At 39.0% G+C, this 26,483-nt stretch overlaps 1 protein-coding gene across 1 annotated transcript in view; it reads left to right on the top strand.

Annotated features, from left to right (window-relative positions):
• LOC100352842 (pregnancy zone protein) overlaps nucleotides 1–23,369 on the top strand; it is a 65,528-nt gene extending 42,159 nt beyond the window's left edge. The window contains exons 17-36 of the mRNA XM_051850129.3: nucleotides 457–556; nucleotides 5,242–5,443; nucleotides 5,896–6,124; nucleotides 6,591–6,717; nucleotides 6,943–7,064; nucleotides 7,273–7,324; nucleotides 11,100–11,183; nucleotides 12,054–12,230; nucleotides 12,676–12,763; nucleotides 13,395–13,551; nucleotides 14,268–14,342; nucleotides 14,611–14,788; nucleotides 15,205–15,431; nucleotides 16,466–16,684; nucleotides 16,850–16,980; nucleotides 17,302–17,392; nucleotides 20,463–20,531; nucleotides 21,544–21,646; nucleotides 22,487–22,528; nucleotides 23,146–23,369. Of these exons, the coding sequence (XP_051706089.3) occupies nucleotides 457–556; nucleotides 5,242–5,443; nucleotides 5,896–6,124; nucleotides 6,591–6,717; nucleotides 6,943–7,064; nucleotides 7,273–7,324; nucleotides 11,100–11,183; nucleotides 12,054–12,230; nucleotides 12,676–12,763; nucleotides 13,395–13,551; nucleotides 14,268–14,342; nucleotides 14,611–14,788; nucleotides 15,205–15,431; nucleotides 16,466–16,684; nucleotides 16,850–16,980; nucleotides 17,302–17,392; nucleotides 20,463–20,531; nucleotides 21,544–21,646; nucleotides 22,487–22,528; nucleotides 23,146–23,168 (2,496 nt within the window). The 3' untranslated portion in view covers nucleotides 23,169–23,369. The remainder of the gene's footprint in view (nucleotides 1–456; nucleotides 557–5,241; nucleotides 5,444–5,895; nucleotides 6,125–6,590; nucleotides 6,718–6,942; nucleotides 7,065–7,272; nucleotides 7,325–11,099; nucleotides 11,184–12,053; nucleotides 12,231–12,675; nucleotides 12,764–13,394; nucleotides 13,552–14,267; nucleotides 14,343–14,610; nucleotides 14,789–15,204; nucleotides 15,432–16,465; nucleotides 16,685–16,849; nucleotides 16,981–17,301; nucleotides 17,393–20,462; nucleotides 20,532–21,543; nucleotides 21,647–22,486; nucleotides 22,529–23,145) is intronic.
• Nucleotides 23,370–26,483: the final 3,114 nt, after the last annotated feature.

The following is a 26,483-nucleotide window of genomic DNA, read 5'->3' as shown; positions in this document are numbered from 1 at the left end:
AATAAAATTACTCTGCAATAAAGCCATAAGGAGATCTAAGTCTGTGTGTGTGTGTGTGTGTGTGTGTATGTGTGTGAACATCCTCAGAGATACAGATATTTACTTTGTAGATAAAAAGAAGGAAGGAAAACATTTAGGAATAGAATATTCAGTTTCCCAGATGCAAAAAAATAACTTAAGAGCCATGAATTTATACAAAGACAGTACCTAAAAACTAGAAATCACATGAAATGGATTTGAATACCAAACCCAACTCACTAGCTGGATGAACTTGACCTTCTGTGACTCCATTTTCATATTTACAAACAGTTCTCCTCCTTACTGTATGAAAATGCATGATGCTGTTATGTAGAAAATAATAGTGAAAGTGAAATTGATATAAACTCCTGAAATGGTTTCAAATTTCAGGTCAGATTGGTACTATATGCTTTAACAAGTTGCATTTTTTTTTCTCAGTCTGTAGGATTAAGTATTTTTACCAACTCAAAAATCCATAAACCAAAGTTTTGCTCAATGCCTCAACCATTTCCAGGAATACCTGGGGCCTACAGTGCAGGTAAGAATGTGGTATATTGTAGAAGAAAAGTGATGCCTTGCTGGGTTGACTTGGGGTGAATAGTATTTTTCTAAGTATTGGATCTTAAGACTCTGAAATGACTTTTTAAAAAAAATTTACTTATTTATTTGAAAGGCAAAGTTACAGAGAGGCAGAGCCAGAGAAAGAGAGAGAGAGAGAGAGAAAGAGAGAGTCAGTCTTCCATCCTCTGTTTCACTCCCCAGATGGCCTCAACAGCTAGACCTGGGCCAATCTGAAGCCAGAATTATGGAGCTTCTTCCAGGTCTCCCACATGGGTACAGGGATCCAAGCACTTGGACCATCTTCCTCTGCTTTCCCAAGCACATTAGCAGGGAGCTGGATTGGAAGTGGAGCAGCTGGGACTTGAACTTGCACCCATATGGGATATCCACACAGCAGGTGGTGGCTTTACTTGCCAAGCCATAGCACTCGCCCCTGAAACTACTTCTTTTAAAAGTGATCATAGAATAACATTCTCCCATTTGATATTTTAAGTAATCATTCTCATCTCCGCCCACATCAAGATCAGCAGCTTTTTTTTTTGTTGTTGTTCTAGCCTTCAGTCATCTTGCTAATTCAGATTCTACTTATTCCCTGGAGATTCAATAGCTGAATTAGTCAGCATAAAATTGATTATACGCAAGGCAGATTATAATCTATACTACTATTTTTTTAGAAAATATTTTTTCATGAAGTTTTTGAAAATGCTTTACATCACAATTTTTTGCACCAAAATAAACTTCTTTGTTAATTCCATTTTCTATGAGTTTTCGGAAGTACCCTCTCATACTGATGTGGCTAAGCATATAACAGTTCAATTTCTGTTCACAAAAATTCCTGCTTATGAGTACAGTATTTCTCTAGGAAGCACCATTGCAAACAGTGAGACAAGCATGTCTGGTCTGCCTTCATCCTCCCACTCCACCATCCCCAGGGTGCCTTCCAGGGTCACAATCACAGGGAAGAAAGAGAAGAGTTGCACCCGACTTCCATGGCCAAGATAGAAATGGCATACCCACTTCTGCCTCCATATATTGCACTGACACAAGGCAAATAAATGGTTAGGATCATATGGATATAAAATAGTCTCTGACAGGTATTTTTATGAAAATGAAGACATATTGAATATAATAATAGACTGCTAGTCTCTAGGTTTTTCAAGTGTATATAGAAATGGGGAAAAGTTTAAAAGATTTTGAGTATTCTTTTCTACTTCTACCAGACTAAAGGAATTTCTCTTTGCATACTGAAATTCAGTGTACTCATCATATTTTCTAATAAGAATTGGAATGGTAGTATACAGTCATTTTGTAAAAAAAGAATAAATATGCATTTATTTATTTATTTTTGACAGGCAGAGTTAGACAGTGAGAGAGTGAGAGAGACAGAGAGAAAGGTCTTCCTTCCATTGGTTCACCCCCTAAATGGCTGCTACGCTGGCACGCTGCACCGATCTGAAGCCAGGAGCCAGGTGCTTCTCCTGGTCTCCCATGCTGGTGCAGGGCCCAAGCACTTGGGCCATCCTCCACTGCACTCCTGGGCCACAGCAGAGAGCTGGACTGGAAGAGGGGCAACCGGGACAGAACCGGCGTCCCAACCGGGACTAGAACCCCTGGGTGCCAGTGCCACAGGCAGAGGATTAGCCTAGTGAGCCTCTGTGCTGGCCATAAATACACATTTTTAATCGAATAGATTATATTCCTTGGAATACAAGGGTAAAGTTCTAGTTGAAAAACAAAGGCCGGCGCCTCTGCTCAATAGGCTAATCCTCCACCTTGCGGCGCCAGCACACCGGGTTCTAGTCCCGGTCAGGGCGCCAGATTCTGTCCCGGTTGCCCCTCTTCCAGGCCAGCTCTCTGCTGTGGCCAGGGAGTGCAGTGGAGGATGGCCCAAGTGCTTGGGCCCTGCACCCCATGGGAGACCAGGAGAAACACCTGGCTCCTGCCTTCGGATCAGCACAGTGCGCCGGCCGTAGCGTGCTGGCCGCGGTGGCCATTGGAGGGTGAACTAATTGCAAAAGGAAGACCTTTCTCTCTGTCTCTACTCTCTCACTGTCCACTCTGCCTGTCAAAAACAAAACAAAACAAAACAAAACAAAAAAACCAAAGGAGTAAATAGGAACATTCCATCAACAGAAAGAAAATCCTGCATAATGAGACAAGAATAACTGCTTTCAGTACAAAAGGACAATTTCTCATTATACCCCACCTGCTATGACCATGACTGGAAATTCAGACCTGCTTAAACTTTAAGTAACTCTTTTTCTTTAAGTCTGAATTCAGAATGATGATCTCAAACTCCCTGAGGTATTTTTTGCATAAACCGAGAACATCTAATATGATTCTGCCTAGTGGCACATATTTTTTTTTTAAATACAGAAAAACACTATTAATCAATTTTCACATCCCTCAATATCAAGTATATGTTTCCTTTCCATTCCTAAGAGAAAACATGTTAATGAGGTAATCCAGCAAGCCTGAAAACTCATCATGACACTATCACAGTCTTAGCTCAAATATCCTTTGTATTACAAATTTTTCCATTGGTATTTTGTTGACAATCACCCTTTATTCATTTTTAGGTATATTCCCTTAGTCTTGTTTCTCATGATTTCATAACTGTGTTATTGAAGACCCACCCTGATTACCTTCCTTGCCTTGAGTTTTTCTCCATTTCAGTCTAACTTACATGCTGTGAAAGGTTAAGTGCCTGTAAGCATTTCTGTTCTCACTTCACTTATTTCCCAGACATAGTAGCTACTTCCAGAATTCATCAAATTATTGTAATTAGGGATTCAAAAAATACCCAAGGGCTTATTTAATATAGATCACATACATCTATAATTTCATAGCTATACATAACTATACCAAGAAAGTGATACCCCAGATTCAGAAAATATATAGATGTAAGATTATAATAAAGATATATAAAGATTATGTATCTTCTGATCTCTAGAATATCACTTTAATTTTTATGAACCCAATAGATTCTTGCCTTAGCAAATCTAATTTGTTGGTCCTACACTTCATGAAGCTTTTTTCTGTACACCTAGTGTTCATTCAGCCACATTAAACATACCCTCAGCATAGACGTCCTATCCCAGGGGAGTACACTTCTCATTACCTTTTGGAAGCACTCTTTCCCATGCGATCATCTATTTGCACAGCCATTTCATTGGAGGGTTCATCCCATTTCCCACTGCTACCTGTTAATGGGCATCTGGAGTTCCACTTTGGCAAGTCTTTTCTGGCTAAACTGAAGTTCATTCTCTTTCCTTTCATAAGTCCCTATTGTCAAGAGCACCTATGTTACTGCACTGTACTGTTTATTGTTTAAATCTCCATATTCTCTTTAATGTTAAAACTAAGAAAATCATCCCTGAGATAGTCTTGTTAATATCTATTCCTCTTTGATGCTGAATGCCGATGAAAGATGTTGGATCACACTGACAAGCTGAATAATCTTCTTAGACAGAGTTACACAATTCCCCTTATTTCTGTAGTAAAATGCATTTAGCTCTAGACTTTATTTGACAAATCAGTTGTATTGGCAACTGGACAAAGAGTGAACAAAGCAACAACCTGGTCATTTAAATTTTTCCAATAATAAGCATTCCTTGGGCGAGTATTGTTATTCCACTTTAGAAATAAGGCAGCTTATAACACCAACCGATAGAATAAATAAAGGGGAGAGTGATCCAACATGGGAAGTGAGATACTCAGCAGACTCATAGAATGGCGGATGTCCTAAATAGCACTCTGGCCTCAGAATCAGCCCTAAAGGCACTCGGATCTGGCTGAAAAGCCCATGAGAGTATTTCAGGCATGGAAAGCCAAGACACTCTGGCAAAAAGATCTCTGTGAGTGAGATCCCAGTGGAAAGAACAGGTCTTCAAAGAGGGAGGTGCCTTTCTCTGAAGGGAGGAGAGAACCTCCACTTTGACTATGACCGTGTCTAAACAAGATAAGAGTCGGAGAACTCAAGGGGCTTCCATAGCCTTGGAAACTCATAACTGGTGCATAGGGAGATTACTGATGCCATAAACAGGAGTGTCAATTTGTAAAGTCAACAACAGGAGTCACTGTGCACTTACTCCTCATGTAGGATCTCTGTCCTTAATGTGCTGTACACTGAGGCTTAATGCTATAACGAGTACTCAAACAGTATATGTCACTTTGTGTTTCTATGGGGGTGCAAACGATTGAAATCTTTACTTAATGTACACTAAACTGATCTTCTGTAAAAAAAAAAAAAAGAAATTATCAATTCCCAACTTGACTCTCACTGGGATTAAACATGACAATAGGTCTGATCTGATTTCATCATCATTTAAAAAAAATCATCTATTATTTTTCACTTTATGTTTCTGTGTGGGAGCAAACTGTTGAAATACTTACTTAAGGTATACTAAGCTGATCTTCTGTATATTAAGATAATCGAAAATGAATCTTGATGTGAATGGAAGGGGAGAGGGAGTGGGAAAGGGGAGGGTTGTGGGTGGGAGGGACGGTATGGGGGGGGGAAGCCATTGTAACACATGAGTCGTACTTTGGAAATTTATATTCATTAAATAAAAGATAAAAAAAAAGAAATAAGGCAGCTTAAAAGAAAAAAATGACCAAGATGAAATTAACCTGAGGCCTGTGGATTGTCTTCCATTCTAGGTCCCCAAGGGTTAGCTGGGTCTATAGGACATAATGCTAGAGGCCCTATTCCCTTGGCAGCACCTCTTGCTGTTGCTTCGGCACCTGGTGCTGCAGGAATGATTTACCCAATGATGAGAGAAAGTCCTCAGACCATGCAAGTGAAAGAGACACTCCGAAAGTATTTCCCTGAGACCTGGATCTGGGACTTGGTGGTACTTGAGTAAGTTGTGCATTGCCTGGAATTTAGGAGAGGGTGTGAATCCTGTTCTGACTCTGGTGTTATCCCTGGTTCTTGATCTTTTCAATTTTGCTCCACTCTTTTCTGATAAATATTTAGGCTCCACAGCTCACTTATCTCATATCTAAACAAGATGCTTGTTCTCCTAACGTGGTCCCAAGAAAGCTAAAAGAATCCACAACAGGAAGCTACTCTCACTCTGAAAAGAAAGAGGGAGGATGGGGGTGGGGGGTGGGGGGAGGAAGCAGGGAAAAAATAAAGGAGGGAAGGAAGTGAGGGACAAAAGGAAGGAGAAAGACAGATATTTCACTAGAAGCTTTAAGCGGTAGATCAAGTTTAGCATTTGCCTCACTAGGTTGAGTTATGCTCTAGGATCAGCTATGGTTTGGGCTAAAAATGAGACGTGTTCACTCTTCTCTTTTTCCTTTCCCCAGTTTGTCAGGAGGAAGTGAGTTGGCAGTGAAGGTCCCCGACACCATCACAGAGTGGAAGGCGAATGCATTGTGCCTGTCTGGAAGCACAGGGCTTGGCCTGTCCCCCATCGTCTCTCTTAACGTCTTCCAGCCCTTCTTCCTAGAGCTCACGCTCCCTTACTCTGTGGTGCGAGGAGAAGCTTTCACGCTCAAAGCCACTGTGTTCAACTACTTGTCCTACTGCATTCGGGTAAGGGTGTTTCTCTGAGAGGGAGCGGAAGTAGAAGAAAGGGCCAAAGTCACCACTGATTACCCAGGTCTCTTAAGCCACCTCCTGGGGAATTAGAACTGACATAAATTATCCTCATTTTAGAGCAGAACAGGTACCTGCCAGGTCCAAGGTGGTAAGGCCATTTTCATTTGAGCCTCTGTATCTGTGTATTTCTAAATTCAGATGCTAGTTCCATCTGATTATTTTATTTTCCAACTTCGGCTAAAGAAAAAATCTCTTCCTTGTGTTGGCCTGAGGTGAAATCCTGATCTCTTGTCAGTTTTTCTATGCAAACTTACAGAAAACAGTTATTTGGTAGGATTTACCTTGTTTGAACAACTCCCCTGAGTTTCTGGCTGGTCTACCTGGCCCCCTCAGCCTCTCTCTCCTCCTATTGACCCCTGCCTGTGTCCTCTCACGAACTTCTGCTTGATGTGGGGGACAGGTCAAGGTGCATCTGGGGGTCTCCTCTGCCTTCCTGGCTGTCCCAACAGAGAAGAATGAGGAGTCCCACTGTGTCTGTGGAAACAAGCAGAAAACCTTGTCCTGGGCTGTGACTCCAAAATCTCTGGGTAAGTGGCAAAACCATCCACAAATTCCACTTTTTATGTTGGGGTGATTGACTCTGTACACGCCAAATTCCACTTTTTATGTTGGGGTGATTGACTCTGTACACTCCAGTACATGACTTTGCTAATCAAGAGGCAGAAAACCACTGGATGCATTGAGAGACTTAAAAAGAAGAAATCCTTCAACATAGAATCAACATTTAACTCTTTAAGAACGTTATTCCCCAGGAAAGGTGAATTTCACAGCTACTGCAGAAGCACTACACCCTCAGGAGCTGTGTGACAATGAGGTGGCAGAAGTCCCTGCACTTGGACAGAAGGATACTGTAGTGAAGACCTTAATAGTTGAGGTATGTCGGTATTCTGAGTCTCAAGGCTCTTACTACATCACATAGCATTATCTAATACATATGTGACAATGCCATTTCATTTCCAAGAATGGAAGGGTCTACAACTCAGTTTTTCACTAGCATTTTGTCCTTTAAAATGATTGATTTTTCTCCTATACATTCAGTGTCACATTACTATTTGATCTTTTTTTTTTCTTGCAATACAAAGCCTGAAGGAATAGAAAAGGAGGAAACTTTCAACACACTGTTGTGTGCATCAGGTAAGTGTAAAAAATAGGTAAAATTCTGATGTTAAGCTGCTTGCTAGAGTATAGAGTTGTGGATCAAATGGCCAATGGGACACACTTTCCCTTTAAAAAAAAACAAACAGAAATAAACACTTACATTCTCCAATGTGCAAATCTAAGGACATTGATGAAAAATAACATTTTTCTGATGAAAAACACTTGGATTAGGTTCAGTTTTCTCAGGGGGAATAAAAAGAACTACTATTGAGGATATTATTACTGCCATGTGTTAAGGATAAAGAAGCAGAGGCACAGGGCAGTTAAAAGCCTTGCCTTAAGGCTCTTAGCGAATAATGAAGACTAAAGCCATTGATTCTAGCACAGTATTCTGTTTCCCAAAATTATTCCTAAACCTTGTTCAAAATATTGAAATATCTGTGTGGTGTAATATTATTGGTTATTAAATTAGTAGTTTAAACATATTCATGTTTATGAATAAGCTATTTATTTTATGAGGGATACTAACATGTCACTCACATGTATAGAGATGTATAGAAAACCTATACTTTACAAAAATCATTAATATAATCATGTAAATGTTACTATTAAAATTTTAAGTTCTGTGCCAGCTAGAATTATCTTGAAGATAAAGCTCAGTCTAAAGATCTCTTTTTCTCCCTCCTTAGATTATAATAGGATTTGGTCCTAATAAATCCATCAAAAATTGAAAATATTATAAGTAGAAAATGTACTGAATATGCCTAATCCCCAAACATCCTCACTTAGCTACACAGAACACTGGAGAGTATTGGCTGTTTCCTCTCCTGATCAAGGGAGGGTTGGGCTCACTGCCACTGCCCACCTTGAGACTAGAGAATATTCTATTCAATGTTGCTAGCTCAGGAAAACATAAAGGTTTTAAATATGAAGTACACTTTCTACTGAAAGTGCATCACATTCACGTTGTACGTTGGGGGCTGTCCTCTGGTTACATAGCTTTCATAATGAACACCTACTATAGGGCCACAAAACTTACATCATTGGCCCATGCCTGTTTTCTGAATTCACACTCACTTATTCAGCTGCCTGGCATCATCTCACTTCTTAGGCTTCTAGGTCTGACGGGCATGTTCAAAACTAAACCTCTGCTCTTCCCACAATTTTCTACATCTCGGATGATAGAATTTCCATTTTTTTCTACTTGTTGGGGATAGAAATTTTGGAGTTCCTCTTTATTTCATTCTTTTTTTTACATTCTACACCAAATCAATTTGCAAATCTAGTGAGCTCTACTTCCAAATTTTATCCAGAACTTTCTCACTTCTCCCCTTGCCCAATTCTACTCTATGGCTGCCTCAGTAATGTCCTAACTAGTCCCCTGATCATCTTGCTTTGTCCTCCTGCGGCAAAAGAGATCCTTTAAAGCTCATGTCTGATTATGTCCTCCCTCTGCTAAAACCCTTCAGGAGCTCCCCATATCCCTAAGTTTTGTTGTCACCTGTAAACTCTCACTACCCCCAGGACTTCATATCCTACAAATCTCTCCTTCACACACCCTGTTCTGGCCACACTGGCCCCCTCCCTCCTCTTGGAAAACATCAACATGTACCAATCTCTGGAATCTTTTTCATTTTTGTTCCCTTTTCCTGGAAACATCCCCCAGTATCTATAAATCTTACTCCCTGGCTTGCTTACAGCTCTACTGACATATCACTTTTGACCAGTGAGTTTCAACATGGAACACACTCCCCACATCCTGCACTTCTTAATTGGTTTTGTGTTACTAACTTTCCACAGAAACACCTACCCTGCTTTAATTTTTCCACAGCCATCACAACATCTATCATGCAAAATAGATCTTTGCTTATTTATGTTGATCCTCCCATGAAAGTGAAAGGTCTGTGAGGTCAGGAAATTGGTTTTGAAAATCACTGCATCATTGCAGCTTAAAATAGAATGTGTGTGTGTGGGGGCGGGGTCTAGTGGTCACTATGCCAGTTAAGATTACTGCAATCCTCATCAGAGTACCTGGGTTAGATACCCAGCTCTGGCTTCTGACACCAGCTTCCTGCCAATGCACACCCTGGGAGGTAGGATTGATGGCTCAAGTAGTCAGGTTCCTGCCACCAATGTAGAAGACCCAGAATGAGTTCATGACTTCTGGATTCAGCCAAGGTCTTCCCAGGCTGTTGTGGGAATTTGGTGAATAAGCAAAAGATAGGATCTTTCTTAGTCTATCTGTTTCTGTCTGTCTGTCTGTCTCTGTCTTTCAAGTGAATGAATAAAAGTTTATTTGATTAATAAAATAGAACCTAGTATAGAGCATATACAATACACGTTTATGGAATTAAGGTGAATATTAGAAATACTGACAATGGTAGGAATTAATTTAAAACATGAAGAGAAGGAAATAAATATACTAGACTGTATATGCTTATAAGGAAAATGAGAATTTAGCACAAATATATATTATTAATATGAGCTTCTTGGAATGACTAATCATGGATTTAGAAGAAACTTGGATTACATCAAAGAAATTATATAATCAAGAATAATAAATGTTTGATCTAGATCATGTGGAAGAAAAAGATTCAAAGAAGAAATCAACAAATGGGACTTCACCAAAGTAAACAACTTTTGCACAGCAGATGAAACCATCCATAGAGTGAAAAGACAACCTGCAGAAAGGGAGAAAATATTTGCAAGCTCTACATCTGGCGAGAAGTTAATATCTAGAATACATAAGGAACATATACAATTCAATAACATAAAAAAAAGAAAATCTCATAACTTAAAAATAAACAATAGATCTAAACAGACATTTCTCAAAGGAAGACACATAAATGGCTGTCAGGCATGTGAGAAAATGCTCAACATCACTAACAATTACGGAAATGCAACTCAAAACTACAATGAGATATCACTCACTCCAGTGTGATTAGCTGTTATCAAAAGATGAAAGATAACAAATGTTAGCAAGGATGTGTAGAAAAGGGAATCCTTGCATACTTTTGGTGGGGATGTAAATTAGTATAGACATTGTGGAAAACAATGTTCCCCAAAAACCCAAAAATAGAGCAACCATATGTTCCAGCATATTGGTGTATATATATATATTCAAGGAATAAAACAATCTCTCAAAGAGACATCCTCCTCCACATTTGCTAAAGCACTATTCACAGAAGCTAACAAATGAAAACGACCTAAGTGTCTATCCACCAATAAATCCATAAAGAAAATGTGGTACATAAATATAGTGGGTAATTATTCATCCATAGAAAAGCATAAAATCTTATCATTTGCAGCAATATGAGTGGAATTGGATATAATTAAGTAAAATAAGCCAAGAACAAAAGACAAATATTACATAATCTCACTCATAAATGAATTCTAAAAAATAGTGTTCCCATAGAAAGTAAAAGTACAATGGTGGGTATTTCTATTACTAATTGGGAAGGGATGAGGAAAGGTTGGTTGACAGGTAGTAGGTTATAGATGGATAGGTATAAGAAGTTCAGGCATTCCATTCCACAGTAGGGTGTCCATAGATAATGTAAGTATACTGCATATTTCTCTATTAAAAAGACTATTAAAAGAACATATAATTTTGGATGTTTTCACTACAAAGAAATATTAAATGTTTGAAATCATAAATATATTTACCCTGACTGGTAAACAAAGCATCACATAGGACCCCATAAGTATGTACAATTTTCATGTTTGTTAATTTCTTAGTTATAAAAAAGTAGAGCATGTATTTCATTGTCCCTCCCTTACATGTATTCCTTTATGTATCTTCTTTCATTAGATGCTGGAGTGACTGAAAAAGTATCTCTGAAAGTTCCTTCAAATGTGGTTGAAGGTTCTGCCAGGGCCACATGTTCAGTTTTGGGTAAGTGTGAGACCAAGAGAATAAGCTGTCCAACTCCATAACTGTAGTGCATGAGACCTCATCATCCATGATTAATGAAGTCCCTGATAACAGATACTGTATTGAGAAAAACAGCTCTAAGTCAAGGAGGGTTGTACCATGTTTTAGTTGGAAGGAGGTTGTATAGATGTTGTGCTATGATGTCTTTTTTTTAAAGATTAATTTAATTTAAAGAGTTACACAAAGAGAGAAGGAGAGGCAGAGAGAGAGAGGTCTTCCATCTGCTGGTTCACTCCTCAATTGGCCATAATGGCTGGAGCTGCACCGATCCAAAGCCAGGAGCCAGGAGCTTCCTCAGGGTCTCCCATGTGGGTGCAAGGGCCCAAGGACTTGGGCTGTCTCCTACTGCTTTCCCAGACCATAGCAGAGAGCTGGATTGGAAGTGGAGCAGCTGGAATACAAACCGGTGCTCATATGGGATGCCGGCGCTACAGATGGTGGCTTTACCTGCTACATCACAGTGCCAGGCCCCTAATGATGTCTTGACATACCCTGAAAGTAAAGAGGGTCACCTCTCACTTCTCTGTTCCTTCATCTTCACTGATTTACTAGATGGTAATGCTTCCTAGTGGATTTTCAAATTATTAATAGTGCAGATTTACTAGACACGTGGTCCTTCAGAAAAGGTGCATCACTATGATTCTGTTTCTTCCCCACTTTCTCCATAATTGAACCACCTGCTTCATTGTTTTCTCACTTTATGCTTTCCTTTCTATTTTTCATTTCTTTACCTTTCTTGTCCTCTCTCACCCCTAAATAATTTGGCCTCTCAGTCAACTATTAATCTAATTCCCTAGACCATTATCCATTGATCTGTTTTTCGTTCCCCAGGTGATATACTAGGCTCTGCAATGCAAAACCTTGAGAATCTTCTCCAGATTCCCTATGGTTGTGGAGAGCAGAATATGGTCCTCTTTGTCCCTAACATCTATGTTCTGAATTATCTGAATGAAACACGGCAACTGACAGAGAAGATTAAGTCCAAAGCCATCAGTCACCTCATCAGTGGTGAGAATTACTTCAAAGGAATCCTTTATTAGATAATGAAAAATGAATCTTAATGAAGAATGGGATGGGAGAAGGAGTAGGAGGTGGGACAGTTTGGGGGTGGGAAGGTGGGTATGGGGGAAGAACCACTACATTCCAAAAGCTGTACCTATGAAATTTACATTTATTAAATAAAAGCTTCCTTTAAAAAAGAATCCTTTATTGATATCTGAAATATCTTTCAGTGAACTCAAATCAGCATCTCTTTGGTTAAGATGTATCAGTCTTTGTTACTGTGGTTTCTGATAAAATGACCATATTGTAACATAAGAAAATTCGATGGTATCATCAAGACTTGGAGACATTTTAAAATAATAGTTGCTCTATGATTCCTCAACAATATTAAGGGAAAAAATTTTTCCAGTGTTACTGCTATTTGATAAATCTATGAAAACTTTCTCTCCAGGGTACCAAAGACAGTTGAACTACAAGCACAGCGATGGTTCATATAGCACGTTTGGGGATCAAAACGGTAGAAGTCAGGGAAACACTTGGTAAGATAATGATTTGGAAGTGTTCTTTGCAGATTCATGACATTTAAGGACCCTAGAAATAGTTACTGTTTAATACCTGCTATTCTTTCTTGGAAAATTGCTAGTCCTTAGAAACCTACCTGTGTTATCCTTACTGGGTATCTCACCATTTAATCTCTAAAAGCTCACATGCTCTGATAGCACAGCAAACAGCAGTCAAATAAATGATCCCCCAAAATGGAAATACAACATAGAAAGCATCATTATATGAAATGACAGTAGAAGATTACACATTTTTGCATTAAAGAAAAAGATGAGGGGGAGGAGAGAAAGAGACTGTGAGGTAGTAAAATCAGAAGTTATTAAGGAAATTCAGCCTTAAAGGTGAAGAAGCTTGGAGGCCCCAACAAATGTTTTATGACTAGGAAAAAAACCAACTCTGGGAAACCAATAAAGTCAAGAGAAAAAAAGAGAGCTTCAGATGTTTGCCAGAGGACAGAATATTTAGCTTTCAAGTATCACTTTGGCACCAAGTCTAGTCCCTGAACAATTTCCTCTGCTGCTTGTGAATATCAGTGGCTGCAGGCAGTGCACACAACAAGTTCTCAAAGTGAGATGGTTCGCATGTCTCAATCCCCTTTTTGCTGGACAGGCTCACTGCGTTTGTGCTCAAGTCCTTTGCTCAAGCCCAGTCACACATCTTCGTGGAGAAGTTGCACATTATGAACGCCCTCGCCTGGCTCTCACGGAAACAAAAGGAAAATGGTTGCTTCCAGCGCTCTGGATCGCTGCTAAACAATGCTATTAAGGTGATGTCATCTCTAATTTTGTTGTAGTCCCTTATGATTGTGGTATGTAGGACAGAATGATATTTCTATTAAATCCTCTAGTCCTGGTGACTCAGCTTTGAGGAAGATTGGTAGATTCTAAAGCTCTTGAAATCTAGCGATAAATAAGTGCTTTTTTATTGAAGGAAATTAGTGTTCAGTGGGCATTTTACCTGGTAGTTAAGACTCCAGTTAAGACACCTGTACTCCGTACCAGAGTGCCTAGATTCAAATCCTGGCTGTGTTCACAATTCCAGCTTCAAGCTAATGTAGACACTTGGAGGCAGCAAATGATTGCTTAAGTTCTTGAGGCCCTGCCACCCATGTGGGAGACCTGGAGGGCATTCCAGGCTCCTGGCTTCAGCCTGGCCCAGCATCAGTTTTGTGGGCATTTGTGGAGAGAACTAGCAAATAAGAGATATCTGTTTGTTTCTCTCTCCTTCTTTCTCACTTCCTCTCCCTCTTCTCTCTCTCCCTCTCCCTCTCCTTTTCTCCCCCTCTCTCTCCCAAATTTTAAAAATAGAGTCTTTTAAACAAAGAATCTTCAAGACCCAATGTATTATTAAAAGTGAGAGAAGGTGACTTGGGACAAACTCAACCATTTTAGGACAAAAGAGGTCACAGGGAAACCAAACCAAAGCTTTCAGACTCTAATGTATGCAGGCATGTTTGAGTATCTCTGCCTCTGACCCTTACAGGGTGGGGTAGACGATGAGGTGACACTCTCTGCCTACATCACCATTGCCCTTCTGGAGATACCCCTGCCTGTGACTGTAAGTACAAGCATATTCCCTGCACCTCCATTTCAAATGTAAGGAGTGAAACCATGGAACTGTGAATCCCTAACTGAAATTAGTGTGGTTTTCATGATGATGAATTTTGGTTTATTTCACTGGAATGTAAAGGAGTAGGTCCTTTTAGAGGCTGCAAGGAAATCAATTCTCCAGTTGGAACTGTGATGTTTTATAGGTACTTTGGGGCTTGTGATCTCAGATTAGCCTGGTTCTGTTATTTTACGAGTGACTTTCATCTTCTTTATAGCACACAATTGTCCGCAATGCTCTGTTCTGCTTGGAAATGGCCTGGGGCCCCATTTCAGAAGGACAAGGGAATCCTGTCTACACCAAGGCTTTATTGGCCTACGCCTTTGCCCTGGCAGGAAACCAGGCCTTGAGAAGTGAGCTGCTCAGATCACTAGACAGAGTGGCTGTGAAAGATGGTAAGAACCATTACTGTAAAGTTTACTTCTATCAGTCACCAGTGGCCAAAATAAGGGAAAGTACCCCTACTGAATTCACATCTATCATGCTACCTTAATTATAAAGACAACAAAGTAGTTGTCATTGATCTAACACTTAAGTTCTCTAGGTAACATAGACCATCTTATCAACTTCATATGCTAGTTTCTCTGTAGCTCAACTTCTAGTATCACACAAGTAATAGATCCAAAGACTCAGTGTGATTCACTGGAGCCTTGATTTACTCTTGGCAAATATTTGCTTGAAAATGACTGTTTAATGCTTTCCCTTCATTTATGTTAATTCGTTGGGTGAGCTCTAGTTATGATCATCATTCACAGCCTAGCTTCTGAAACCATTCTCTGAAGTAAAAGATTCTACTCTTTTCCATTTCAAGAGGATTCAATCCACTGGCAACGTCCTGAGATTCAACTTCAAGAAGATAAGATGCTCTATTATCAACCACGAGCTCCGTCTGCGGAAGTGGAGATGACAAGTTATGTGCTCCTTGCTTATCTAACTGTCCAGCCCACCCCATCTTCAAAGGACCTATCAGTAGCATCACGCATTGTGAAATGGATCATCAAGCAACAAAACCCTCATGGAGGCTTCTCCTCTACCCAAGTACGTGGAACAACTCCAAGAGAAAAATAATGATATTGAATTTAAAAAACATTTGTGCAAAAGTAGAATTAAAAAGTAAGTTCATTTTTGTGCAAAAAAACTTTTTTTGAATTTTCTAGTTTTTTTTCCATAATGGGTATTTTCCATGAAGACTTCTTACATGCATAGATTTCAAAACATTTTGCACAAAAATAAACTTATCTTTTAATTCTACTTTCCAAAACCTTTTTCAACTACCCTCATATGTAGACACAACCATATTATAGTAATAATTGACTAGCTGGTATTTCTAATTCACATTTCCCCATTCCTCCATCACCAAGTGAGTTCCAGCTTTGTTATTTCATGTATGATTGCTGCTGCCTTCTTGACAGTCTTTTCTGTTTCTCTCCTTAGTGGGCTCCCAACAGTACAAGTAGGTCAGTCTTCCCAAAGCAAACTTCTCATGGTATTTCTTCCCTAGGGAAAACAAATTATCCAAAGCCTAAAGTTCTTTCATATATTTACAAAATTTTTTTCTCCTCAGAATGCATGACCACATGAGTCTAATTATCCAGATCCTTTCACTTTTTCTGCAGTTGGCTTACTGACATGTCTTGTCTTAGAACAGTCCTCACCTTGGTATTCCCCAATGCTCTTTTCCATCCATGTGAAGCCCTCTCATTATTCAGAGATAATTTTATTTCACATCTTCTTAAGTTCTCTTTTACTATTCTACCCCAAATTTTCTTCTCCCTTCTCTGAATTTTTATAACAAATACCATTACAGAAATTTCTAAAGTATTGAGTGACCTCTATTTGCATCAAATATATGCACTGAAAACTACTCAAATGAGGAAATTTTTAAAAAATTTCTTTCAAAGTACTTGGAATAGTTTATCATTAATAACCAGATATGAACTGATTTGAAATCTAGTTAAAAGACTATGTTTATAACTAAATAATTTCAAAAGAAAGGAGTGTTGATATGGTTTATATCCAGTGTGATTTTGCTACCTTCTCCCTTGTGATTTCTGTACCCATCTTTCTTTTAGGATACAGTGGTAGCTCTCCAAGCCCTCTCCAAATATGGAGCAGTGACTTTCACTAAAAATGAGAAAGCAGCTGCAGTTACCATCAAATCTTCAAAGACCTTCTCTGAAAAATTCCAAGTACATGATGCCAATCGCCTGCTACTGCAGGAGGTTGTGTTGCCAGAGATACCAGGGAATTACAGCACAACAGTTTCAGGAGCAGGATGTGTATACCTCCAGGTGAGACCACCAGGGTTTGGGGCATGCTGCCAATGAGAGAGAAAGTCTCAAGGGTTAAAACTCAATTTCAAAATTAAAAAAGAGATGTGTACTAAGGGAAACTATTATGATCTAGATTATGCAATTATGTGAGTGCAAAGATAATTTTTTTTCAATTTATTTTAGACATCCTTGAGATACAATATCCTCCCCAAGAAAGAAGGGAATGTGCCCTTCACTTTGCACGTTGCTACTGTCCCCAAGAATTGTGATGGAGCTGATGCTCACAGGACATTCCAGATTCACGTCAACATTAGGTAAAACCTAAATCATGGGCATATCTTCTGTATAAAATGGAGAAATTAGTTTTCTTCAGTGTGAGAACTCAATTGTCTCAAATCACACATAATGAATACAGAATTCTTATGGTATTTATTAACAAGAAAGCTTTTCTTCCCTGTTATTGAAAAGTTTTGCCACTGAGAATATGAGGTAATTACATCTGAGAGTATGAGATAAAAATGATGGATTTTGCAAACAACCATTAGAAAAGCAGAGAAACTGAGGGATGGAAGTCATGGAGGGAGGGAGATTTCTATCTTAAGTGAATTCTAACGTTCTATGCCTTGACTTCATAGTTATACTGGGAAACGACCCACATCTAATATGGTCATTGTTGATGTGAAGATGGTATCAGGCTTCATACCTGTGAAAACATCAGTGAAAAAGGTAAGCCCTGAGTCCCTACAGATAGCAAAATCATGACACATGTTGATTGGCACTTATGGTAGTCAGTTTGGCTTTATTTACTTATCTCTCAAGTGGTTTCTTCTCTCAAACTTGCTTCTTTAAAGTGTGTTTCCATCATTTTAATATTGAGTCTCATGGTAATGAATTATCTTCTAACTACAATTGGAAAGAAGGAAGTCAAAATATTTGCAGATGACATGATTCTATATATAGGGGATCCAAAAGAGTCCACTGAGAAACTATTGGAACTCATGAAATTTTGAGTTTGGTTAAGTGGCAGGATATAAAATTCAACACAGACAAATCAATAGCCTTTGTATACACAGACGATACCATGGATTAGAAAGAACTTTTAAGATCAATGCCATTTAAAATAGCTAGAAAAAGAATTAAACACCTTGGAATAAATTTAACCAAGGCTATCAAAACATTAAAGAAAGAAATAGAAGAATACTTTCTTTTTTATTTTATTATTTTATTTTATTTTTTTGACAGGCAGAGTTAGACAGTGAGAGAGAGAGAGAGAGAGAGAGAGACAGAGAGAAAGGTCTTCCTTCCATTGGTTCATGCCACAAATGGCTGCTACAGCTGGCGCACTGCGCCAGTCTGAAGCCAGGAACTTCTTCCTGGTCTCCCATGCAGGTGAAGGGCCCAACTACTTGGGCCATCCTCCACTGCACTCCTGGGCCACAGCAGAGAGCTGGACTGGAAGAGGAGCAACTGGGACAGAATCTGGTGCTCCAACTGGGACTAGAACCTGGTGTGCCGGCACCGCAGGTGGAGGATTAGCCTAATGAGCCATGGCGCCAGCCAGAAGAATACTTTCAAAAATGGAAAAATCTTCCATGTTCATGGATTGGAAGAATCAACATCATCAAACTGTCCATACTCTCTAAAGCAATTACAGATTCAATGCGATCTCAATCAAAACACCAATGACACTCTTTGCAGATCTAGAAAAAAATGATGCTAAAATTCATATGGAAACACAGGAGACTGTTTGTAGCTAAAGCAATATGATATAACAAAAACAAAGCTAGGGCATCACAATATCTGATTTCAAAACATACTGTAGGATAGCTATAATCAAAACAGTGTGGTACTGGCAGAAAAACAGATGTGTAGACAAATGGAACAGAATAGAAACTCTAGAAATCCACACATCTACTTCCAACTTATCTTTGACAAAGGAATTAAAATCAATCCCTGGAGCAAGGACAGTCTTCAACAAATGGTGCTGGGAAAACTGGATCTCCATGCACAGAAGTATGAATCTAGACCCCTACCTTTCACTTTACACAAAAATCCACTCAAAATGTATAAAAGACCTAAATCTATGACCTACTACTATCAAATTACTAGAGGACTTTGGGGGAAACTCTGCAAGACATTGAAATAGGCAAAGATTTCTTGGAAAAGACTCCAGAAGCACAGGCAATCAAAGTCAAAATGACAAATGGGATTACATCAAGCTGAGAAGCTTCTGCACTGCAAAAAGAACACTCCGCAAAGTGAAAGGGCAACTAACAGAACAGGAGAAAATATTTGTAAACTATGCAATGAATAAAGGGTTAACATCTGGAATCTATAAAGGGATCAATAAACTCAGTAACAACAAAACAAACAATCCAGTTAAGAAATGGGCAAAGGACTTGTACAGGCATTTTTCAAGAGAGGAAATTCAAATGGCCAAGGGACACTTGAAAAAATGTTTAGGATCACTAGCCTTCAGGGAAGTGCAAATCAAAACCATACAGAAATCAACAAACAACAAGTGCTGGCAAGGATGAGGGGAAAAAGGTCCCCTAATCTCTCTGTTGGTGGAATGCTAACTGGTGCAGCCACTGTGGAAGACAGTATGGAGATACCTCAGAAATCTGAATATAAACCTACTGTATGATCCAGCCATCCCACTCCTAGGAATTTACCAAAACCAAAAAAATCAGCATTTTGAAAGAGTTATCTCTACCCTCATGTTCATTGTGGCACAATTCACAATAGCTAAGACATGGAATCAATCCAGATGCCCATCAGCTGTTGACTAGACAAAAAATTATAGTGTGTGTGTGTGTGTATATATATATAAATACACACATACACACAGTATGGAATACTACTCAGCTGTAAATGAAAAATGGAATCCTGTCTTTTTGCAAGAAGATGGACGCAACTGGAAATCATTATACAGAGTGAAATAAGCTAGTCCCAAAAAGACAGGTATCATATGTTTTCCATGATCCAAAGTAACTAACAGAGTACCTAAAATGTAATATACTGGAGTGAAATGGACATTTTGAGATTCAATGATTGTTTAGAGCCCTTGTCTCTTCCTTTGAGGAACAGTGTTTTTTTCCTTAATATTATTTGTTGAAATCTTTTACTTAGAGTAGGGTTAACTTTATGATCATCAAGTAAACTGAAAATAGATCTTTGTAAAAATTAAGAGTGGAAATGGAAGAGGGAATAAGAGGAAGGGGTGGAGCATTGGCAGGAGGGAGGGTAGGGTGGAAGTGTCACTATGTTCCTAAATCTGTATATAAGAAATACATAAAGTTTGTATAACTTAAATAAAATTTTAAAAAATAAAATAAAAAATCTAGTTAAAAAAAGAAAGAAAAAATGGTTTATATAGATAGATAGAAACAAACATGCATACATATCAGAAAGTTCATGAAAAGATGGAATTAACAGTTAAGTTTATTTTGGTGCAAAAATAATTTGAACCCTGCGTAGTTTTTTCATAATAGGTACTTCACATAAGTTTTTTTGAATATTTATTTCTTCTTGTATATTTGTCTGTATGCGCAAGTACATTTATAGCATACATATATGTACCATAACTCATATATGTATCTGCATATACAAACATAGCATATATAAAGAAAAAATTCAATGAATACTGCTATTATCATTATTACTGTTACTCATGAATAAATCAAAATTGGCAGTTGGGATGCACCTGAGAAGTCATTTAGATGATAAATGCCTGGAATTTGCTGGTATAAAATTTCCTCATTCCGTATTTCTGGCTTTTCCCCTCGGTCAATAGCTCCAAGAACAGCCTCATATTCAGAGGACTGAAGTGAGCACCAACCATGTCCTAATTTACTTCGAAGAGGTAAGACTCTGAGATTCTTCTGGATGTTTGAGAACTAGAAGTACTGACCAGTCAATCCAGACTCCAAATAGGGCTTTTCACATGTACATGCCAGGAAGAAAAACAGCCTAAAGAGAGATGAGGCCTGGATTGGTCAACAAGGCTCAATTTCCTACATTTAACTGTACATAGAATTGACTCTTTCTTTTTTTAAGTTTTGACAGGTAGAGTTACAGACAGTGAGAGGGAGAGACAGAGAGAAAGGTCTTCCATCTGATGGTTCACTTCCCAAATGGCTGCAACAGCCGGAGCTGCACCAATCTGAAGCCAGGAGCCAGGAGCTTCTTCCTGGTCTCCCAGTCTCCCATGCGGGTGCAGGGACTCAAGCACTTGGGCCATTCTCCACTGCTTTCCCAGGCCATATCAGAGAGATGGACTGGAAGAGGAGCAGCTGGGACTAGAACCGGCGCCCATATGGGATGCTGGCACCACAGGCCGAGGATTAACCTACTGCACCACAGCACTGGCCTCTAGAATTGACTCTTATCCTTCTTTTATCTGTCATGGGTATGTTATGCAGGTCACGGATGCTCTCATTCTTGCCTACATTTGGTACAGATGGGTAGCATAATAACAAGGTTTGATGATATCTTAAGAACAGAGGATGGTGAGGCAAGTGTTGTAGTATAGTAGATTAAACCCTTGCTTGGAACTTCACATCCCAGACCAGAGTGTCAGTTTCAGTCCCTGTTACTCCCTGCTTCCCATCCAGCTTCCTGCTAATTTACCTTGGAAGCAACAAATGATAGCTCCTGTCACCTACATGGGAGACCTAGATGGAGCTTCTGGCTCCTGGCTGTTGCAGGCATTTAGGGAGAGAACCATTGGACAGAAGATCTTTTTTTCCTCTTTTCTCTCTGTCACTCTCCCTTTCAAATAAATAAGTAAATGCTTTAGAAGAAAAAAGAAGAAAAGGTGATAACTAGTAAATTAGTTAATCTTTGATTCAAATTTAGTTTTTCTTTCTCTCTAGCTAACTAATAAAACCCTGAGTTTCTCCTTCTTGGTGGAACAAGACATCCAAATAGAGAATTTAAAACCAGCTACAGTAAAAGCCTACGATTATTATGAGACAGGTGAGTGGCATTTAGACATGAAGAGCTTTGATAGGGAATAGGGAATTATGACTAACCGAGTACAGAGCTGCCTTAACTAAAACAAAACTCCACAATCTTTCACTGGAAGAAAAAGTGAGCTTATGGTCTCTGAATAACCATGTTCTTGTATTGCCTCTTATGTGACCCTCTAAACAAATCTTAGAGCTATTCTTATAAATTAATCATAAAGTACTAGGCATTGTCTTCTATTTTAATTTCCCTATAAAATTATTTGTGCTGTGCCAAAGTATTCCAAAAAGAGTTTTTGAAATACCAATAACCAAAACAAACACACAAGCAAAAAAAATCCAACAACTATCAGTACTGATTTGTCATGGGAGACTTTGTTCTGTTTTTGACTTATGCTTTGCATAGTTTCACAAAGGTGGAAATTTGTAATATATCAGAAAATTTTTCCATTGCACATGATTGCAAACCAGATTTTTACCAGCAATACAGCATGCTGATAGTGTTGAATTTTACTTCTTTATCAAATTAAAGCAAGATTTGTAAAGGAAGGTACAGAACAAGAATAAAAATCACAGGTGTGAAATGAGACTACTCAGAGGCTTATATTTATACACAAACCATCATCTGTGTGGGCTGTCCTTCAATTCTGTGCCCAAGTCTGATTTTCTTTTGGTCTTCTCCCCCAAACAGCTTAGTGGAGAAGTAAGTCATTGTGTCATTTGTATTGAAATTATGCGGATGAGCCTTGTCCTTTCTTTCTTAGATCATATAATTTATTGACAGTTAACTGATTAGGTGCCTATTTGTGAACAGTTTCATTCTTTCCACCCAACCACTTTTGCATTGCAGATGAATTCACCATTGAAGAATACAGTGCCCCCTGCAGTGCTGGTAAAGTATAAACAACAAAATCTAATGATAATATAAAGAAAATAAGCAAACATTTCCATTCGCTGCACAAGGATGCTTCTTAAGTCAAACGTGTCATTTCCATATTATAAAAACCCTGCAGTTTATGAATTAAGTATATGCAATATTTTGCAGAATTTCTTAAGAGTAAAAATTGCAAGTAAATTATAATTACCGGTGTCTGAGATTACTTATTTTTAAATGAATCTAAGAATTTTCCACACAAATGAACTACACCAGCTAATATTTATTTTATGTTCTGTATCCAGTGATGATATATTTTCACCCATATGTTTCTGGGATATTCCTGAATGTAGTATACTAATTAAGGTCAGGAAATCTGTCATTATGGTTATCCACATAGCACAGCATGAGATATGTTATCTATAAGAAATTTCTTTAGGTTAATTGATAATATGGCATTTGTTATAAGACCTTTGGTTCTCCATTTTAAAATAGGAAAAACTGAAAACAATCCTATCATTAAAAACAATCAAAAGCAATTAAGTTCCAGTATTTACAATGCAAATATTAAAAATTGTTATTTTATTAGGTTGAAGAATTCTCTCAACAGTTGTACTTTTTCTTCTTCTGTTTAGAATCTGAACAAGGGAATGCTTGAAAATGCAAATTTATGGACTTCATCAGTTGAACTTCTCCAGGAAAAAAGAACACTTTGGAAATTTATATTCATTAAATAAAAGTTAAAAAAAAAAAACAACAAAGATCCAAACAACAAAGAGAGAGGATAGAGAGAGAAAGAAGGGAAGAGAATTCATGAAATTTTTATGTTGAATAAATGTGCAGCATTTACAACTCTGTATTTTTGCTTGTTATTTATCAATTTTATAGCCTTTCTAAAATATGTTTTTATTGTTCATAGCACTTTTTAAAAAATATTTATTTATTTATTTGAGAGGCAGAATTAGAGACAGAGAGAGGAAGAGACAGAAAGAAAGGTCTTCCATCTGTTGGTTCACTTCCTAAATGGCCACAACAGTCAGAGCTGAGCCAATTTGAAGCCAGGAGCCAAGAGCTTTTTCTGGGTCTCCCACATGGGTGCACTGGCCCAAGTACTTAGGCCATCCTCCACTTCTATATCAGATGATACCAGAGAGCCAGATAAAAAGAGGCACCACAGTTAGAAGCTTAATCTACTAAGCCATAGCGCTGGCCCTAGTCCTAGCACTTTTATTTTATTTTATGTTTTATTTGACATATAGAGTTAGACAGTGAGAGAGAGAGAGACAGAGAGAAAGGTCTTCCTTCCATTGGTTTACCCCCTAAATGGCCGCTATGGCTGGAGCTATGCCAATCCGAAGCTAGGAGTGAGGTGCTCCTTCCTGGTCTCCCACATGGGTGCAGGCACCCAAGCACTTGGGCCATCCTCCACTGCCTTCCTGGGCCACAGCAGAAAGCTGGACTGGAAGAGGAGCAGCCGGGACTAGAACCGAGTGCCCATATGGGATGCCGGCACCGCAGGCAGAGGATTAACCAAGTGAGCCATGGCGCCAGGCACCGCAGGCAGAGGATTAACCAAGTGAGCCATGGCGCCAGCCCAGTAGCACTTTTAAAATCACTAAAAATGCTATAAAAAGACATACACTCAGAAACACTATAAAAAAAACTATACTATAAATTGGAATTTCAAAAAATGTTCAATCAACCCACAAGAATATGGGGAAAAGGAAAACAGTGCTTCCAAACAATCAGAATGTGCATCGGTAGGGGTTTAACAGCTTATGGTATATCCATACCAGAGACTACCTCGGGACAACACTCATAAGAGGGAACTGTGATGTGCACAGCTTGAGTTGGTCTCAAAGACACTATGCTAAATGAAGAGAAAAACGGCACTCTCAAAAGGTCACATACTGTGTGATTCTTTCTATACAACATTCAGATGAGAAACGGTAGAGGTGAGGGGAGAAACAAGGGGATGGGTGTGACTATGAAGGAGTAGATCTTTATGGTGCTGCTGTCCTATAAAGCTCTGGTTTTCATTTTTTTTAAAATTGTTTTTCATTTGAGGGAGAGAGAGAGAGAGAGAGAGAGGGAGAGAGAATATCATTGGGAGAGAGAGATGCTTGCAAAAGCCTGGGTTGGGCCAGGCTGAAGCTGAGAGCCAGGAATCCAATCCAGGTCTCTCACTTGGGCAGCAAGAACTCAATAACCAGAAGCATTACTGCTGCCTCTCAGGGTGTGCAGTAGCAAGAAGTTGGAGTCCGCCGGTGCCGCAGCTCACTAGGCTAATCCTCCGCCTTGCGGCGCCGGCACACCGGGTTCTAGTCCCAGTTGGGGCACCGGATTCTGTCCCAGTTGCCCTCTTCCAGGACAACTCTCTGTGTGGTCTGGGAGTGCAGTGGAGGATGGCCCAAATGCTTGGGCCCTGCACCCCATGGGAGACCAGGAGAAGCACCTGGCTCCTGCCATCGGATCAGTGCGGTGCACGGGCCGCAGCGCGCCGGCCGTGGTGGCCATTGGAGGGTGAACCAACGGCAAAGGAAGACCTTTCTTTGTCTCTCTCTCTCACTGTCCGCTCTACCTGTCAAAAAAACAAACAAACAAACAAACAAAAAAAAAAAACAAAAAAACGTTGGAGTCAGGATTGCAGCTGGATAACAGACCCACAGACCCTAGTAAGGGACATGGGACACACGTGTTTCAACTAGCATCCGTTTTTTTTTTAATCAAATATTTACTTATTTATTTGAAAGTAAGTGTTACAGAGGGAGAAGGAGGGAGGAAGGGAGGAAGAAGGAGGAGGAGGAGAAAGAGAAGGAGAAGGAAAAGAAGAAAGAGAGAGAAGACAGAGAGAGCGAGCGAGGGAGCGAGCGCAAGCTGGCCAGATCAAATATAGGAACAAAGAGCTTCATCCAGGTCTCCCACATTGGTGGCAGGGGCCCAAGCACTTGGGCCATCCTCCATTGCCTTTCCTGATCCATTAGCAGGGATCTGGATCAAAAATGAAGCAGCCAGGACGCAAACAGGTGCCCACCTGGCATGCAGGAGTACCTGGCAGCAGCTTTACCTGCTGTGCCACAATGCTGGCCACTCGACTACCATCTTAACCACCAGAGAAAACACCTGCACTCTGGCTCAAATTTTTACATGGAAATCTGTCTGAAATTACTGTGCTGTATATTGTTTGGGAAATAGGTATCTAAATGGGCTTTTTTTTTTCCCTTGCAGCTTTCTAATAAGCCCATTATCATTTATTTTCCTAACAATAAAAATTGCTACCTCTATCAAGTATTAAAGTATCATATGTACTAAGGCTTCTTTATATTTTATTCCATTGAGTTGCTGGTCAATTCTTTCATAAATATTAAATTGTTTGAATTATTGTGTTTAATAGAATATTTTAACAACTACTATCATTGATTGCTCCTTCTTTCTGTTTTAATTTTCATTTGCAGTAATACTCATTATTTATTCTACATAAAACTTCAAAATCCTTTTATCAAGTTACTCATCCTCATAGTCCTACTGGCTATTGAGTGGAATTGTATTGACTATATGGTTGAATTTATAATGGTCATGCTTGTCAACTTTCTGTAATAGTTAATATTCCCTATTCAGACACATCTATATTCTAATTCTGACTTAATTTCTGAATTTGGACTGAACTACAAAGTTGAAATTAATGATTATTATTTTCCATAATAGTTGAAATAGTTTACATTCCTCTCAACAGTGTACAGCTCTCCTTTCTGTGCAGTCATACCAGCATTTGCTGTTTTTTTCTTCTTGGCTTTGTCATACTAACTGGGGTAAGATGATATATCATTGTGATTTGATCAGCATTTCCTTAGCAATTAGTGATATTCAACATTTTTGGACATGCCTGTTGGCCTTTTGCATGTGTTCTTTTGAGAAATGTCTATTCAAGTCTTCTGTACACTTTTTAAAAGAATTTATTTATTTATTTGAAAGA

Source organism: Oryctolagus cuniculus, chromosome 9 (assembly GCF_051225735.1).
Source record: "Oryctolagus cuniculus isolate XC-2025 breed Fujian yellow rabbit chromosome 9, ASM5122573v1, whole genome shotgun sequence".
Classification (NCBI taxonomy): Eukaryota; Metazoa; Chordata; class Mammalia; order Lagomorpha; family Leporidae; genus Oryctolagus; species Oryctolagus cuniculus.
Note: the sequence above shows the minus strand (reverse complement) of the source record. Positions and strands in the feature narration are given on the sequence as shown.